Here is a 19,411-nt window from a genome sequence, read left to right on the forward strand (position 1 = left end):
AAAAGGAATTGTATTATTGAAAGTGCGTCAGAAAGTGTTCCCCATTTTTGTCGAAGAATTGTGCATAATGAACGATATATGCGCATATAATAGTAAACGATAGCAACTCGTTTTGATTGACCATTCACTCAAGGCCTTCGACAGTCGCTAAAACTGTTCTATCAAAACAGATAATTACGATTGCTAGTGAGACGGGCAGCAACATGACGAAATTGTTTTTCGTCCGATTAAGCATCGAAGGTAAATAAGTCGCGTTTAAAGGTGCCCATCGTAAGGTCGACCTTGCCAAGTCATCATTAGTCATCGTCAATTAAAGCCAAAAACGATTATTCCCATTCCATAAATATCCAATGTGATTTAATTGTCAACTCAAAAATTAAATAAGGAATTTCTATAAATAATTTTTAATATAGTTCTTCTTACTAATTAATATTACTGCTTTTTTCTCGTCCTTTTTATTGATGTTCTGATATTTTTATTAATTCGATTTTTCGATCGCGACAAATATGGTTCAGTAAATTTTATCAACTTTTTGTGTCACTTATCTTCTTTTTTCTTAATTTTATATTCTGTCACGAGTTTAATATATATTTATATATAGATGACGAAGCACGAAATATTGGAATATATTTGATATACCGACAGATATTCAATATTAACACATAGCGATTGAGTTCCGTGTCAGTCTGACACTAGGCATGCTAAGTACGATGTTAAAAAATGAATACATTTGTATAAAGATAAATAATAAAAATGCAAAGGTTTATTAGCTCGCTCGCATAAAACTGTTCGGGACAACAAAAATGTGAATTCGCTAACAAAACGTACGTATTCAGTTGAATCATACAATTCACCCTGTATTTCACAAGGACAGTTTTTTTATTTTCTAACAAATCTTCTAAAGGCTCCCGTTGAGCAACTCCTCGTATAACAAAACTTCACCGTTCACTGCTCTTTCCATCTCTCTTTCTCTCGAACGCGGAAAACTATAATAGCTACAACATATTCATTCAGGATTTGCTACCGCATCCGATTCGAAAGGCTGCGAGAAATGCTTGGGAGACTACTTTATTGAGGCCGTTATATTTCATTGTCGATCGTTTATCGATTGTCTAGCTTATCGAGTGTCGCGATCAAAGGACGCGCGGTACGCGAGCATACTGTGACCATGAAGATGCTTCGTAATTCTCGCTACACCTCTATGCGATTTAAATCATTGAATCGCTGAGTGGTATTAGCTTGCTGAAAGTTAATTGATCGTTCGCAACGAGAACGAACAGAGTGTGTCGTTTAATCCGTCGACAACAATCGTAGAAGCTAATAAACGGTTTTATCGATTTTTTCCATTGAGAAAAGAATCGGTCTCGGAGATCATAACATCTTCCATGACGAATAATGACAAATCGTGAAAAGTCTCAGATATTACTGCATATTTACATTGTAATTTTACATATACTCTTTAAGTTCATCTGATTAAGTTCAATAAGAAGAAGTCGATCTGTCATACATATTTAGAATATAAGGATAGCCTTGAACTTCACGATTCTTTATTATAGCTTTCAAGGCTATCAAAGTTGAATTTCAGACATAGCTGCATAGTTATCAGTGACCTTCGAGTCGATAAACCGACGAGGCCAGTCGTTATCTTTGGCATTTTCCGTTCTCTATAGTTGCTCGCGTATAAGGGCGTAAACAATCTCAACATACGACATTGTAAAAATGTGCAGACAAAATAGGGATATACATATTTACACGAAAGTATAAGCTACAACATATTCGTCAACATATGTCAATTTTAATTTCCATATACGGTGTAGATTACAATAATATCGCACATTGCGATACGCAATAGCAGTAATATTTGCGTTTAATCATTGCAATTTAAGTTCAGATAACAATTACGTTATCGCGTAACGCTAATTTTAGATATCTTCTATTCAGTTGTTAGCACATAAGAATGCATTGCAAAAACTAGCAAATCGAGCATCGATTAAGTCTATTTGTCATTCATACAAGTACAAAATAAATATTAATCTTAATTTAATTGGTTTTTGATGTCAGTTAACATCTTATATGAATTAACAAGTATGTTTAAGTGTTTATAATATACGGATGCATATCTCTTGCCATATGTTACGACAAACGGCAACATCAAATAGGAATTGTTTTCTAATTTGTATGCAACATATGCGCACATTGTATATTTTGCAAATTTAAATAGAAAATGGACAGAATTCTATTTACCTTTATATAATATATCAAGAACTGTGGACTCATGTGATAAAATTCTGTTGTTAATCCAAGCTACAAAATGGTTTTGACATTAAATTTTATGCGCATTCTTTCCTTTGGAGATATAAACGCAAATGATTATACAGTATCGTATATAGATTTGCAATTTTTATATTATTATAGAAAAAAGATCAAAATCGCACGCACTGTCTTGATTTCTTGACTTTTCGTCTAATCTTATATCCTTGCTCCTTCTCTGGCAATGCAACACTTCTCGTCGGAGATCTTGATAAAAAATAAGTTCTAGTTTATCGTAATAAATCGCTGCAAAATTATACGAAGCTGCGGCATAATTACGCGATGATTGCGGGTCTATCCAAGGTTAATTAGATATCCTGCTACATTAAAAATGAGGGCGTCACCGATCCTAAGTATCCTAAACTATATCTGTCTGTCCCTGAACCTGCAAGAACGCCTGCTGCTCCTACGGAGCGTATATAAGACTGACGGCGTTCTATTACAATGCGCAGTGTTAGATTACCATCTCGTCGACAACAACCGAGCATTGCGTTTGTTAGCGCTTGGAGAACTCGTTTTTACAGTTGCAATTCGTACACTCTCGATTCAAGTGCGGAAAAGCTCGCGGATTTTATTATTCGTCATGGAGAACATACACGCGTCAAATCGGGTTGATGCGATTCGCAGCGACAAGACCACCACCAGTTTCGTGAAAGATGCGCCGAAAATTACGAGATACTCGGTAAGAAGTAAGCGGACAAATTGAACAAGATTAAAATTAAAATAATAATCCGTGCATATTGTGTTACTTTAAAGACTGAACTAATGTTTGATGAATTTGGCGTAATATTGTCGAAATGCTTTACTTCAGATTCGAAAAATATAATTTTTTTAAAGATCTGCTTTTATAAAGACTGCAAACACGAGATTGCACCTGATTTTGAGTTCAATTAGATAGAGAAACATTATTTTTATAAGATCGTGATAGTCAAGAAGCACTATTTTGCCTTGTGGCTCTTATTTCTCAGTTTTCTTATTATTTTTGTTATATATTACGCATTTTATTTGAAATATCACTGTTTTATTTTACGAAATAAATATGAAAATTGTTTTCGCATGTGCTTATTATGTCGGAATGTTTGATCGTGTCACAAATTATACCATTTTCAATTTTTGATCGAGTGTGATACTCCTCTTTGAAAATAAACTTTATAAACTTCAATTATACTTCTGAGGGATAGAACGCGGGGTTTCATTGCCTTGGTGATGACTGATGATGTACGCGTAAATGTGCCTTCTAGTGCGATCTAATCGTTTTCTCATGGTAATTGTACATATAGGACATCAGGCATTATTATGCAGATTATTAATTATACTACAAGAACTCTTAATGTAACTAATGACACGCTCCCTTTGACATGACGTAACTCGAATGATGACAACGCGTCTTCACAATTGCATCCTTTTGCAAACGTAATGACGCAGATGTTGACTCCCTTATTATAAATCTTATCAGCGCATTTAGCGAGCGATTATTTTATGATTTAGCATTTTAGCAAATGATTATTAAATGACTTAGTGGAAGGACAATTTAAATCATACAACGGCGAACAATAACGGTGTAACATTCAAGGCAAAAGAGTTTTGCATTCCGCAAGGTTTCCTCGCGTTTTAAATAACGCATCATATAATATCACATAGCAGTCAAGGAAACGTCTCAGAAGATGTCTGTTCAATATTCGAAAAAATTGATTTAAAATTAAAAAAAAATATCTAAACGTCCTACACTTTCAGAGGATCTTTAGTCCCACGTTATTTTATATATTTCCATGACGTTTACGAAGCTGTCGTGTTTTGAAAACGCACATTGCATCCACACGCAGCCGGTCTTATCGACTCTTATAAATCACTGCTTGGAAGTAGATCAATGACGAATTATCGCTGGGTGACGTTGACCGCCCAATGACCGATCGCGATAAAACGCATTGGACAAATGAGAATGTCTTACGCATGTTGTCGTGACATGCAATGTAATAAGTTGGTACATCATTCCCATATCAGAAAGTCTTCTCTGAATTCTCGATTCGAGAATCGTGTAGCAGCGTCTCGTGCAAATTACGAAATAAGTTTAAATTTCCTATCGAAATTTACATTTCCTATTGTCGGAATTGCGCGACGCGTGTCTCATATTCCGGTTAACTATGTATACCCCAAGGTACGGCTAATTAAGATATACATCGATCATCAAATAATAGCGTTCAATATCAATAATATATCAAATAATATCATCAGATGTCTACCGTATCGACCACTGCATTGTAAAATATTAACTAATGTTTTTAATTTTTTTTGTAATTTCTAAAGAAATAATAACAATTTCTCAATATAAAACTAATATATTGTAATGTTGTAATCTTCTCTTACAATGCCAAATAATTTTTGTAAGACCTTACAATATTCTCATTTTCGTTACGTTTTCATTTCAGTTGGCCGATTCGGCTGACGGATCCAACAGCGATATGGACTATCACATTCAGATAATTACTAAGGATGATCAAATGAGGGTGATCAAGTTCCTGAGGAGATTCTTTTTCAGAGATGAGCCGCTCAATCAGAGCGTCCAATTGATTCCAGAGGGTGAAGACAGTACTTGTGTGGAATTGGAGGACTACTGTAATCTCGCCTCGTTCGACAATAACTTGAGTCTAATGGCAGTTTCCGCGAATGATGCAATTGTTGGAGTTCAGCTCAATGGTAAAATTGTAACAGCAGTCTTTTGTTCACTTTGTGAATACTCAAATTTCTTTATATATACCGTGTCTTTTCCTCAAATCTTTGAAAAACACAGCTCAATTACGACCAATGTCAATAAATTTCGTTTTACGTCATCTAAATCGATCGTCTTATTATATCTTCCGAGCGATAGTCATCAAGCATATATTCTCAGAAAAGAGTTTTGAATGACGCAAAAATAAATTTTTGAATTATGCAAAAATATTAAATATTTATTTTCATTTTGTTGCTAAAATCAAAGTGATTAAAATTATTTTCCAACTATTGTCTATAATATTTTATTAAATGTTCTTATTTAGTTTGATCTCTCATATTTGCAACCAAAAAAGTTATTCATCAATACGAGACATGTATATTGACATTTCGTCGGATGAATATATTTATATATTGGTTAATATATAAAAAATAAAAGGAAATGTGTACATACACATCCTTATCTTTTTGAAATACGGATCTGTCGTCTTGCTTGAGCAAATGCAAAAATAGTTAATTTGAAACGTATCTTAACTGTATTCAAATAAATGCATACGGAGAGAAGAGACTAAAGAAATACAACGGTACCGTTCGTCGTTATGTAAAATGCTACGGATCTCGAATAATACCGTGAGTTATTATCCAATACCGGTTCTGACTCGAAATAGATAATTACATCACGTAATTTGCTGATAAATATGTATCTATAAAATGGACAAACAACGCTTAAATGACATTCGAAAATCGTATATTCATAAATTATGCATTGCACATGTGCGAATCGCTAACGGTGCTGCGAAAGTTGTTCATTGTAAATTGCATTCAAATCAGAGATTTAAATGCAATTTAAAATCTCGATATAGTTAAATAATAATGTAGATAATAGCTTAAGTCAGAGTAAGAGTAGCAAAGCTGTTAAAAGCTAAAAACTAAAAAGCAGAAGAGATCTTTGCGAAAATTTATGTTTTTCAATATTTTTAAATATAATAAAAAAAGATGGAAAAAACATTATAGAAAAAGATTTTACTAATATATTTTTATAAAGAATATTACATTTACAAGTGAAGAAATATTATCGAAATAGTAATAAATTCTATGTATTACAATTTAACAATTTTAAAGACAGATTAATTGGATCTATCTAGATATCACTCGTTCCATCTTTTAATATGCAGAATTACTAATTCGCAAAGTTCATAAAAAAAAGGTATCACGTAACAAGTCGGGAAATATATTCCTTCATTAAAAACTGGAAATACAGCTATAACATATTTTATGTTCAGACAGTAAGATTTCATATTCAGATAATTTGTAATTTTCGTTAGATAACACTGCTATTACATAAAAATATTTAGTATCAGTTTTTCCACAATTAATTGGAATAGAAATATTATTTTATAAAAGATATCTAAATATTAAATGACGAAACGAATTAAATTACCTTGATTATAATTAGCGTACTAGAATATTTTTAGACGTTTGTAATACACATTTGTGCACTAATTTCATATTATATCTTAATTTAATTCCTGGCTTATCATCTGCGATAATTAATAGCTGTCGTTAAGATAGTATATGCAAAATGCATTGCAAGACACAGCTATATAAATACATCATGCCATATTATTTATACGCGAGAATGTATCTATTGAAATAATCTTTCTCGACTTCGCTCTTAATGAATATTGAAATGTATAAAAAATCTCATGGAATAAACCGTTGTTCAGAATGTCTTCAGAATGCAAAAAAATTGCCTACGATTGCAAATGATCCAATAATGATGAAGAAACTGTTATTTGGTCGCCTCCTTAATAATTGCGCATTGCGGCGCAACAGTAAATTCATTATATTAATTTAATTTTAATATATAAATTAATCATTTTGTAGATTTACACTTACGATATCTTTTACTCTACAGGCAAAATAGATCCTCCGTCGAATGAAGAACCAGAATATATACGATTGTGTAAAAACGCAAAACTTAAGAAGATACTGAGATTACTACATCACATAGACAAAGGTGCGAATAAGGAAGGAAAATTTCGGGATTCCAATGTCTTGGAGATCAGAATACTTTCGGTGGACACGAATTGGAGAGGACAAGGTATCGCGAAGACTCTCATGGAAAAAACAGCGTAAATATTATCTTACATTTTGTAATATGTTCGATCCGAGACGGAAGTATTTAAGAGCGAGCGAAATATTTTTTATTTACTTACGAATTACAGAGAAATTGCAAAGGAGCAAGGATTTCATTACCTCAGGGCAGACTGCACGTCCTTTTTTTCCGGTAAGTTGTGCCAGCGACTTGGCTACGATCCGATATATAAAGTTAATTATAACGACTATGTGGATGAGGATGGAAAGCCAATCTTCTCACCTGCGTCACCGCACATAGCTGCTGTCACATATATAAAGAAATTATGAAAATAAAGATGGGATTGAAAAGAGAGTGCATCTGGGATGTACGAAAGTTGTGTGAAGAATAATAAAAAGTAGGATATATTATTAAAATATATAACGGTATCTTTACTGTAAAAAAAACAATAAATAAATTTTATAATTTACTGTACAATATATAAGTATATAAAAAATTGCATACCGTTATATCAACGTAGTATTAAATTATTGTAAATACAGTAATTTCGAGAAACGAAATTAGATTTGAGATAGCATAGATATCTAGGTTTAAATGCGCAAAAAATATATTATTGGCGGAAATATATATTACCGATACGTATGTGTATATAATTTAAAGTTATAAGTCTAAAGAATGTAATTCACATTCTTGTCTACTTATAAGTATTATCCAAAAATTTTAGACCAAAATATATTGTAAAATATATACAATAATGCATTATCGACAAAATAATTTTCTTACTCGCCTCTGTAGCAATTTTTCCTCATATATATAAGTATCAATAAAAATAAAATTTAATCATCTTTTTTAAGAATTTTCAAGCATATAATTGAGCATTGAGAAAGAACACTCTGTAACTGATTTTATAGATTCAATATATCAATATATATATCATAAATATATATCATATATTTTCTTTATTTAGCAGGTAAACAAGGTTTTATAAAAAGCATCCAAAAATATAAATATAAAACCATCTTTGTAAAATCCATATAGTAATAGAACCTATCTTTAGTACAACAGGAAGGAAAAGGATATAAAAAAAACAGTGTCTCTAATACTGCTATTTTTTAATTTCTAGTAAAATTCTTGCTAACATTCGCTGTCGTCTTTAATCAGATACTCGTTAAAATCCTCTACAGAATTAAAATCTTTTACAAAAAACTGATCATCGGGGTTACGTGCCGAGTCTCGAATTTGTTGATATTCGTTCTCAATTTTAGCATTTCGTAAAATTACTCTTTTTCTTACATTCATAGAATAGAGGAAGAAAATGGCTTGCAGCAATCCTAATCCAATACATGCAAGGGCTATTAGTAAGCCAAAGAGTGCATTTGGCTTGTTCGGAGGTGGTGGCCATGGTCCTCCTGCTGCACGTACTTCGTATTCCCATTGACTCCCATATTGCCTGTAACAATGTATTACGTTAACTGCATTAGATTTTTTGCTCTCTGTTAGATGTTTATACATGTAATATAGAATAAATTACAAGAATAATTCGCTTTAAATAACATATTAGTTTACTCATTAAGTTTTATACAGGTTTCATATGTTTGAAAATTTTTATAAAAATATTGAAATTTTATTTTTATTTATACTCATATATATATATATATATATAGGGAAAAACTGCTACAGGGGTTAAGAAAATTATTTTGTCAAGGCACACAAATTTAGAAACGCAAAACCAAAAATTTGTGAGATACAATTTGCTCTACATTGTATGAATGTTTTTTAATGAAATCAATATCTTAATATATTAACTTACGTGTTTTGTGAGTTATGTGTATAGGATGGGTTGTATCTATTATACTTCAACTCAAAATCATATTGGCGCCTCGTACTTTCTTTACCCAGAATCTTGTATGCCTCGTTCAATTTTACAAAATCAGTATGACCTTGTTTGCCACTAGTATCGGGATGCAGCTAGCAAAAATAAATGTACATGTATTTTATAATAATCATACAAAATATATAAATTTAATTTATATATAAAATCAATATTTTCTGTATTGAAAATACAGAATGGCGAAAGCAGAAAATGCTGTTTACATTCATCATAATATTTATTTAAAAAAAGTCATATATTGAATTCTCCTTTAGTACAAATTATCTAAAGTCTAAAGCGTTACATACTTGTTTTGACAATCTGATAAAAGCATGTCTGATCTCTTTCTGCGATGCATCGGGTGAAACGTTTAAGATTTCATAATGATTCTGCTGGTACCTTCAAAACGAACGCGCTACATTGGCAATAAATCTGTTTCTTTTAGCAGCTAACAATATACTTTTTGCACTCAGAACGAAACATATATTTCCCATCTCATATATATTAAAGGGATCGAAAAAGATTGTAACAGAGTACAAAAAGTGACTAGCTAAAACAAACAAATTTATTGCTTGATACAGCGATTACAAAGAAGATTCTAACCTTCGAGTTCCATAACTTCTGGTGGCTACGTAACAGATTTCCGGTTTGCACAGTCGAAGGAATTGTGTCATCGTTCATCGGCGCGATGTTTCTCAATAAAGCGATAAGTCATTTCGAAAACTCGAAACATTTCGCGCATCGACGACTCGTCTGTCGGACGACTGTCACCATTTTTTGTACAAAAAAATAACATCCGGCATACGTCGCTAATATTGTCGCGGGTTAAAGTAGTTACCTTTCTATTCTGCATTTGATATTCGTATGATCGATAAGTGATGTTGTAAAAAATCTACTTTATCGGTTCCCTAAAACCGACCAAGCCGACGTGTACAGTTATTTGACGTTTAGCGATTGCGCACCCTGTACCTGCGCGTGGCACCACTGTTAACGGGAATGTGGAGAAGCGAGGGATTGGCCGTCGAAAGACTCGAAAATTGTTTTCGTTAGAGAACCGCGTTTTGAAAGTTGATGCGGCGATCGGAGCGGAGACCGCGAGTCGCGACAGATTTCCGGCGTTTACGATCCGTCTTCTCGTGCCGGGCCCGACGATGGTGCGATACGCCGCCCTGAAAGGATTGTACGACCTGGAGAAGACGATCGGTAGCGGTGGCTTCGCCAAAGTCAAACTCGCGACTCATGTCGCTACCGGCGAGAAGGTTGCCATTAAGATTATGGAGAAGACCGCGTTAGGCGTAAGTAGAATCCCTCCAATTATTTATGGCTTTATGCCATTTATGGTCACTTTATCATAGACAGGAAATTTTATTGCAGTTCTGCCAATCAGCATTTTACTCTCTAATCTTCCATTCCATCTTGTAAAATGTATTTATTATATTCTAGGAAGACTTACCAAGGGTGAAGGTCGAAGTGGAGGCACTTAAAACACTGTTGCATCAACATATCTGTAGGCTGTATCAGGTGATAGAGACAGATAGTCACTACTTCATGGTGATGGAATATTGTTCCGGTGGAGAATTATTTGACCACATAGGTAACGTATCACATTACCTTTGAAGAACTTTTTGTTACCTTGAAAAGCTACGAATTGATTTATTAATGACATTGTATTTGTGTTGCAGTTGAGAAGAACAGATTGCCGGAATCTGACTCGCGCAAATTTTTTTGCCAAATAGTGTCTGCTGTCGCATACATGCACAATTTGGGATACGCTCATAGAGATTTAAAGCCTGTAAGCATATTTTTTCTCTCTTTTACGATACATGTTATCTGAATAGGATTACATTTCTTTCTTCTTTAACAGGAAAATGTTTTATTGGATAAAGATGAGAATTTAAAATTAATTGACTTTGGACTATGCGCAAAACCCAAGATGGGAATTCAGGCACATTTATATACCTCTTGTGGTTCACCCACATACGCTGCCCCAGAGCTTATAATGGGAAAGAAATATTTGGGTAAATAATTGAGCTTTTAAAATGCTTCCAACATTTCTCTGTAATTTAATATTTAAGATGCAAAATCTGTTTGCAGGTTCAGAAGTAGATATCTGGAGTATGGGGGTCCTTCTTTACGCTTTACTGTGTGGCTTTTTACCCTTTGATGACAATAATTTAGAGAACTTGTACAAAAAGATACTTGTAAGTTTTACAATTGCCACGCACTTGCATATTGTGACATAAATATACAAATTACACTTATTCTAGAGTGGCAAATATGAGGAACCATATTGGTTGTCTAATAATAGTAAAATGCTAATCAAATCAATGTTACAAATCAATCCAGCAAAGCGAATCACCATTCACGAATTATGTCATCATCCATGGGTTACTGGAAATTCTCTGAAGTCTATATCATTTATTCACAGAACAGAAGTAAGAATTTTTTGGTACAGAAAAAAAATTGATCTTATAGTTCTAAATATTTTATAAAATTCTTTTTTTCTATGTAAACATTTAGCTTGAAAAAGATGACGAGGTATTGAGTACTATGTCTGCCATTTGTGGTGGGAACAGTGTAGATATATGGAAGAAACTTGTGCAGAGTGATAGAACTGATTATAGAACGGCTACATATCTGTTGTTACTCGACAGAAAATTACGTGGACTTTCATTGAAAATAACGTCTGCAATGAAGTCTCATCTTAAGCAAGAAATGGTGAGTCACAAAAATTTTTTTCAATATGAGATTGATGTATTTCAATTTGCAATTGATTAATCGTACAAATTTATTATTCTATAGAATGGCACAAATTTTCTACAACGTGAAGTAATAGTCAATAATTTTTTAACTAAACTCGATCATTCTCCAAGAAGCAAAAACATTGAGCAATCTCCAACGATTGATGTCACTTACAACATTTTGCCCCCAAAAAATGAGAACTTTATAGAACCATGTATATCGACAAGAAAAAGATTGCGAAGCAGAGACTGTGATGACGTATCATCGCCTGGTAAATATTTTATCACTATTTCAATATCTTAATTCTCTTTTTACTGTTTGTATCAAGAATTTTTCGCGTATTTCTGTTTTTAATGTTTTTGTACATTTTGTACATTTTACATGCAACTGTTTGTCAAACGCGTTACAGCCGCAGTTAGTTTTATAGTACATTTTCTAAAGTTTATTTCTAATTAGGTGATACTAACACCTAATTAGAAACTTTAATGAAAGTTTCCGACCGCGATAAATTACTACAGTAGTCGCGCGAAAAGCAGATAATTACCTCGAGAAGAGCAATGACTTGCTAACAAACGCAATTTGAACTTAAGAATTTCCGTGTACAAGAGAATCCTTCTCCAAAACTCCTTAGAAGATATTCCACTATTCCTCAAGCACTACTTACGCATGTGAATCCTCATCACTCAGAAAAGTATTAAACTTTAGTAATATATGTATTTATGTAATAAATAATTAATAATATATAAATGATATTAAAGTTATGCTTATGCTTTGGCCTTTTAATATTATTATAGTTCCAGCAAAGAGGTTACCTGAAAATAGATCAGCTACTCCAACGCAATCCATGACACCAGATACAAAGTAAACTTATGAGTAATACAAATAATATAACAAATACGATGTTTAAAAAAATAATTAATATTATAAATACTATTTTTAGAGTTTCTCAGACATCTACACCTGGTAGCGCAAGAAAAGTTATGATGGGTTTAGAGCGAGGATTGAATCGAGTAAGGTGTGTTCTCACCCCGAAAAGGCGAGTGAAGAACGAAAACACCGATCCTGATGAACCAAATATATTGTCGGGGAAGGTATATTTTACATCTAAATTATATGAAAATACCATTACAAGAGAGAAAAGTTTCTGCAAATGGCGGTAAATTTTATTTTGTTATCAAAGGGTCTTTCCAACGTATCTGCAACATGCAGTGGTTGTCCAAAACATGTTCTCTCGAAATTACGAAGAGCACTTCGGCAAAAGGGTATAATGTGCCGTCAGAAAGGGTAATTGTATAATTTTATTCAGATTGTTCTCTATACCGTTGTATTATTATAAACATATTTTGTTGTAGATTCATTTTGCAAGGAGAAACTGAAGAGTCCTTTACGGAAGATAAGAAAAACTCGTCGAAATCGATTTCCTCGCAGAACTCCTGTTCCTTCGAACTGGAAGTCTGTCTCTTGGAAATCGGTCCGAACGGCAAGCGATTAGTCGGCATTCGTCGGAAAAGACTAAAGGGTGATGCATGGGTTTATAAACGTGTCTGCGAGGAAATTCTTGCTCTCACGGCAGAGGATATTTCGACAGATTCAGAGGTTTCTTCTGAATCCAAGTGTCCTATTTAAAATAGATAACTGGATGAAACACTTGGATAAAATGGACTCTCTCATAATTATATATACGATATAGATTTCTCGATATACAGACATTCTTAACAATCTAATTATATGAGAGGGACGGACGTCTTGACCTCCTAAAACTATATGATGATATTGAGATTTATGTTTTATAAAAAGACGTTATGTGCAACAGATAGTATAAGACTTAAAAATATGCAATTCCTAAATGTATTCAAATGTTTAATTTAACTATCAAAAAGAATATTATTTTGCTTGTAATGTACATTTATTTTCGCTAAAGGGGTAAAGTTATATGAGTAACAGATCTGTAAAGATCTATAAACATATTTTTTGAGGTACGGGTAATATAAGTGAAATTATAAAAATATTTATGTGATATGTCACTTTAATAAATTTATCGTCATTCCTATACATACATCCTTTACTATCTACATTTCAAATAAAAATGAAATATATCTATTAAAATGATTGAACTGTTATAACGAAAGGTTACAGTACCATTTCTCGACAAATTTTGATAGAAATCGGAAGAAAAAAATGACGTTTTTTTTTTGTTCTCCACTTTTCGTGTAATATCAGTATATTGATCCCAAGAATGTTTCGACCAGCGCGATCGACTATTCTATGGACAGCACAAAGAAATTTCTTGCGCGAGCACTTTGAGTGCTCCTTGCTTGCCCCTTTCTGTCCGGAATATGTAAAGCTCAATTTCGCGTTTATACCGCAGATATAAAGTATCGCGGCCCGTTTGAACCGGTCCGCAGGCTCTGCCACCGGCCGGTATAGAACTATAGACAGGCGAAGATATAAAATCACCACAAATCGATCAGCATAAAGTGGTGCCGCGCGTTTACTTCACTTTCGCTTTATGGGAAGACGAAACCGACCTTTTATCTTTGCCCGCTCAATAATCGCCGGCTCTTCCCCGCGCGTAGTGTACGTAGACAGGTATCCCTCTCTCTCGCGTGCGCGCCCAGTCCGATCGCGCGGCGCGGCCGGTGTTTTTTCTCCCATATACCGATTCGGTACCGGTGCACAGACAAAGCCAAGCTGCTGCGGCTTACCTTACAATTGCCGTACTTGCAGCGCGTACACTCAAAAAAAAAAAGAAAAAAAAGGAAAGAAAAATGAAAAATGTGCAGATTGCCCGCAGAGTTGTAATATGATGTGAGATTATCATCGTCCGCTTTTGGAGATTTTTTCTACGCGGCGGAACTAAAATAGAACATTGAAAAAAGAATAGTATGACAGAGAAAGTATATAGTATCGTATTGAAAAACAAATATCTATACAAGAAAAAATAAAAATAAATTGCTTTTAAACGTGTATCGCGCGCAAGAATGTCGGACTTATAGAATCAATGAGCTAGCGATTAATTTTTATAAAACAAGTTTCCTTATAAAATTAATCCCAAGTCTAAAACAAAACACGAGGGACTTCCTGCAGTTCCTGCTTGTGATATAAGTTTCTAAGCTGACCGGGTATAAATTGCAATTAACAGTATTACCCGTGCGTGAGTGCACGCACGTGCATGTTGCGATCTTCCTATTCATCATTATTTTTAAGCTGGAAAAAACCGAAGCATAATACAAGAATATATAAATTTAACTTATATAATATCTATTTTACACATGTGACGCTTAAAATAATTCTGTATTACTTATGTTCGTATTTTTGCGTACGTGTGCACTATACAAATTTATATTTCACATCATGATTTAATGCTAAATTATTTTAAATTTAATTAATTACATGAATTAAGTATTAATTAAGCAGCTTTTTATTTTTGGAGATTTTTGATATCCCACTTTTTTTGCAAACTTTCAATTCTTTCTTGAAAAATAGGACTTTCGCAAGAGATATATCATGTAAGAGAAAACGCGAAATCTTAAACAATCTATGTTTTGAACGGTTATTGAACGGCTGTAACGCGTAAGACATATTTATTAGATATAAATTAATTGTGACTGTTGTTAACTTAAAGTCGAATGAATTTTACAGCGTGTGAGACGGCGTTAGCTACCGAGAGGACGTTATTGCCCATATGCTGCCTCGTTCTCGCCATCGTATCGGCCGCTCGACACCGGTTCGTACCAATTACCGTCTAGCCGGCAGCTAATTAAGGATTGGGGCAATGAGGCCCGGCGATACAGTTTCCGCGATAATGATTATCCGCGACGGTAATTGAGCGAGCGGCTACATATGAAACGCCGCAGGGGCAGCGTACGAAGAGAGAGGGAAAATGCGAGGCGTGAACGACGAAAAGAGAAAAATAAGCTACATCATATCGGATTGGAGGCATGTAAGTTTCTGACTTTTTACACTTTATATATCTACTTTTCCCATAATTCTAAATTCTGCCTCCGCATTCTTCAATCGTAAAATCGCAACGTCACGATTTCCTCTATACACTCGTGGAGATATTCCTATTTGCCTTTCTAGGATTAGATTTCTGACGATTTTATTTGTGCATTAGGAAAGTTCTGTGGGAAAGAAAGAGAAGAACATACACCTCGCCGAGGAAGACGATAAAAACGGTAGCGGCGTGGATGATTGTGAGCCGAGAAAGATGGAGGTCCTTATACCAACTTGGACTGCTTCGAGTCAGGCGAGCTCGCGAGCAAGACGCGTTACCAAGAGGTAAGTGTAAGCATATGTATAATACAAAGGCACGCATACGAAGAAGAAGTATATAAGGGTGGCACGCGCGGCCCGCTTCTATCGCTTCCGGGCATCAGCGTGCTCGCGAGCCGCGGCTAATTGCTCTTTAATGCAAGCGAGCGAGCGAGCGAGCGAACGGGCGCGTTGCTTTTCTTGGGCGTATGTCGAAGAAAAGCCAGTCTCGACAACATAGTTAACGACGAAAATGCCACATTAGCGATAATTCTGCGTTTGATACTATAAAGTGGCTTTTCGTAGGGCAGTCACACGGCTTTTCTTGTTTAAAGAAATTTCGGGAAATCTCATTAAAAACCAAAGCCTTGAGGAATCGGATTGTCTAATTTGATCTTTATCTCTAATTTATCGCATGTTTTTTTTTACCTTCCGATATTAGAAAATTAAGCATTTCTTCATATGGCGAAACAATGCAATCGTGGCACTGGCGGGTGAAAGTAAATGTAGTTGTTACAGTTTCTTCATGCAATTGTGTTTTCTTGAAACGCAGTTTCTTCCGACGTACGGTTTTTAAAGTGACATTTGTTATACGTAAAAGAGGCGATTTCTTTGCACACCTGCGTACACCTGATGTATACATCAGTGTTACGCTGTTTCTGCTTCGGCTAGGCAGAAGCCGCGAAGTTATGCAGCTTGCACTCGGAAGAAAGACGGGGAGCGCTAATCATCCGGCTTGCCTATTTCCATTTTTCTTCTTTTCTTTCGGAGTCGGTCCTGTTTATTCGCGAGAGGAATGGGCGCGCTACTGGTAAAAATAAAGGGCAGAAAGCCCTGGATTCGTCGAGGCATGACCAGCGCGTCCACCAGAAGCTCATACATATGTACGCGGCTTGAACCGGGCAGTGGCGAGCAACCCTCCTCTTCCTCCTCCTCCTCTTCCTTCCCCTTCTCTGGGGACTCGCTCCCAGAGGGAGACCCCTCCGGAAAAATGAATATGCAGCCCGCGTATATAGGAGGGTATTATTTTATAAAATTTACTATCTCGTGCCTGCGCATTATCCACCCTCCTGCCAACCCCACCGGCAGATTCGTCGCGAATTTTCCGCGCTAACGTGAAACCGGATTTCTATAGAACGCGAGAAAATACATTCTTCAAACGGACCAAGCGCTTTCTATCCGAAAATATATATATTCCGATTTAAAAGTAAATTTCTCCGCTGTAAATTTATCTCACAATCATTCAGAGTTTTGATATGTTTGAAACTTATATCACGTAGTTCTAGTCAAAGATCTCAGTTGAAGCGCTTTATATTAAAATTGATTTCTTTAGTATGAAAAATATTAATATATTTTATTGTCGAAACGTATCTTAAAATAAGCAAAATGGAATTAAAATACGCGGTATTGTAACGCGGTGGAAGAAATCTGTTTATAGTTTGTCTTTACAATTCTCGTCATAATTTGTACCTTCGGCGCCTTCTCACCCCACCTGTTCCACAACACTTCCTTCGGCTAGCGGGGTGGTGGCCCTCAACCGAGGTCTAATTACAACGTCGCTCGCGAGCGTAACCGCTTGTGTTTTTCCAAGTGTGCTTCGTGCGCGCGGGGCTGCTCTGACGCTTCTATAAAATTGTAGCCCCCTTATCGTCGTAGAGGAAACGAAACATTAAATCGGCTCCGGCCGACAGGGGCGGGCTTGTTTCGGTGGGTGCGTCTGAGATTTCCTGTGTGGACTGTGGATGCTAGGAAAGGACGGCTCCCTACGTAAAGGGCGCGTCCTGGTGTGCGTCCTCACGTCGAGCGCTCGATTTATATATGAGCCGGGGAAACATGAAATAATCCGTCCATCTTTACCGTATAAATATAAATGTAGATTGTATCGCCCTCGATCCCATTTCCATAATTTAGTCTTTTTGTCTTTTCTAGAAATATCAGTGCGGCGATATATTTCTACGATGGGAATGAAATGTAAATTCGCCTCTTCGTATATTTATTCATTATATATTTTCTATTGTAGCGAAGTCGTGGATGGCACGCGCAACGTTACTTCGTTCTCCACACTGAACGATCGTCGCGCAAACGCGTGTTCTTTTTTTTACGCGCTCTTCCTCTTACGTCCGCATCCTCGTGCCAATATCGCGCGATATCTAAACAACTTTATCATTAATGCAACAGTAGGAATTTGTATATAATGGTGCTATGTATGCCGGGCTGCCCGCACATAACGGTGATATCATAAGATACGAACCAATAGCTGCAATTGTATGGAAATATGTATCTATGAATGAAGACACTTTCATTTATGAAACCAGATACTTATGTACCGGACACGGGCGTTGTAACATCCTGCTATTATGTGTCCTTACCTACCTATTCGTTCTCTCTTTCTCTTCTTCTGCTTTTTTCTCCCTTCGTCTTCTCACTCTGATCCCCGCTAAAGCGTATACCCACCTTTAATGTCCATCGTTCGCGTAGATATTACGCTATCGCATCGATGTATATAATTTCACGAGTCTCGTGCATTTTTCGTCGTTTTCCGTAATAAGCGCGTTATCGCAATCTATCGCTTTTGCGAGTCGCGTAATCTCTTCCTTGAAGCCGAACATCTGCGCGCGGTTCCTGCCGCCGTGAAGCCATCGACAAGCGATTCTTGTAATTAGCGCTCGATATCGCAACGTCGCGTCGATTAGAAACGTTATAGAATCCTCCACAAAGAAATTTTATTTCAACTGTGCCGTCGTCCGCGTGGAAGGGCCTTCTTGCGACACGCTTGTACTTCGTGAGTCGACGGAAGCAACGTGCAACCCTTTCGAGGAGGACGAGACGGACGGGGAAGAAAAAGGCCGGTGAGCAGATAGCAGAAGGGAAAGGAGAGAACGAGGCTGAATGCGCCGACTGTGACGCTTTCCGGTCAGGTGCCGCCCTGACGATCCCTCTTCTTCCAATTTCCACGTCGAGATCCGCTCTCTCATTCACTAGCTTGCTTTTGCCCTCCCTGTTTTGCTCTTTCCCTCCATCCTCTTGCTCGAACGTCGTCCGTCTCCGAGAAAAACTGGCAGGAAAAAGCAGGAAACGGATTGTTTCCGAATGTAGATCAAGAGAGAATTTCTTTGAGGAGAGAGCGCGGACAAGCATCAAGTAACGATATTCGGTTATGGTCCTCCCTTGTGAAACGAGAGATGAAGACGTTCGCTCGACGTCGCGCGCGATAATTGGATTATAATTTTGATCCTCGATTACGTCACCGGCGTTTTATAAGGCTCATCACGCACTGTACATTGCACGAACGATCTGTTAACATTCTTATTTCACTAGTCAGCGTGATTGTATCTGATTGTTAATATCAGAATGAAGACAGCGGTCTCGGCGATTCTTTTTCTGTTTACCACATTATTATTCCGCGTCGTAATTATCGCGCTGCCTCGGGA

General features: G+C 35.9%; 3 protein-coding genes across 4 annotated transcripts; 2 read left to right on the top strand and 1 right to left on the bottom strand.

Annotated features, from left to right (window-relative positions):
* Positions 1-2,626: 2,626 nt before the first annotated feature.
* LOC105449727 (dopamine N-acetyltransferase-like) lies at positions 2,627-7,560 on the top strand. The gene is made up of 4 exons (XM_011689113.1): positions 2,627-2,992; positions 4,737-5,004; positions 6,935-7,151; positions 7,245-7,560. Exons 1-4 carry the CDS (start codon positions 2,642-2,644, stop codon positions 7,441-7,443), a joined length of 1,035 nt encoding a protein of 344 aa, XP_011687415.1. The 5' UTR covers positions 2,627-2,641; the 3' UTR covers positions 7,444-7,560.
* Positions 7,561-8,207: 647 nt separating this feature from the next.
* Positions 8,208-9,818, bottom strand: LOC105449737 (dnaJ homolog subfamily C member 4-like). 2 transcript variants are annotated; one of them, XM_011689123.1, is made up of 4 exons: positions 9,588-9,818; positions 9,293-9,383; positions 8,925-9,082; positions 8,208-8,564 (listed from the first exon to the last, which is right to left on the bottom strand). In XM_011689123.1, the coding sequence occupies exons 1-4, from the start codon at positions 9,656-9,658 to the stop codon at positions 8,249-8,251; spliced, it is 636 nt and encodes a 211-aa protein (XP_011687425.1). In that variant the 5' UTR covers positions 9,659-9,818; the 3' UTR covers positions 8,208-8,248. The 2 variants fall into 2 exon arrangements, with proteins under 2 accessions (XP_011687425.1, XP_011687432.1); XM_011689130.1 differs by lacking the exon at positions 9,293-9,383.
* Positions 9,819-9,945: 127 nt separating this feature from the next.
* LOC105449752 (maternal embryonic leucine zipper kinase-like) lies at positions 9,946-13,780 on the top strand. The gene is made up of 12 exons (XM_011689139.1): positions 9,946-10,279; positions 10,428-10,578; positions 10,667-10,776; positions 10,849-11,002; positions 11,079-11,185; positions 11,252-11,419; positions 11,505-11,702; positions 11,787-11,997; positions 12,521-12,587; positions 12,667-12,817; positions 12,907-13,010; positions 13,079-13,780. The coding sequence occupies exons 1-12, from the start codon at positions 10,136-10,138 to the stop codon at positions 13,350-13,352; spliced, it is 1,839 nt and encodes a 612-aa protein (XP_011687441.1). The 5' UTR covers positions 9,946-10,135; the 3' UTR covers positions 13,353-13,780.
* The last annotated feature ends 5,631 nt before the right edge of the window (positions 13,781-19,411 follow it).

Source organism: Wasmannia auropunctata, unplaced genomic scaffold (assembly GCF_000956235.1).
Source record: "Wasmannia auropunctata unplaced genomic scaffold, wasmannia.A_1.0 LD336111.1, whole genome shotgun sequence".
Taxonomy (NCBI): domain Eukaryota; kingdom Metazoa; phylum Arthropoda; class Insecta; order Hymenoptera; family Formicidae; genus Wasmannia; species Wasmannia auropunctata.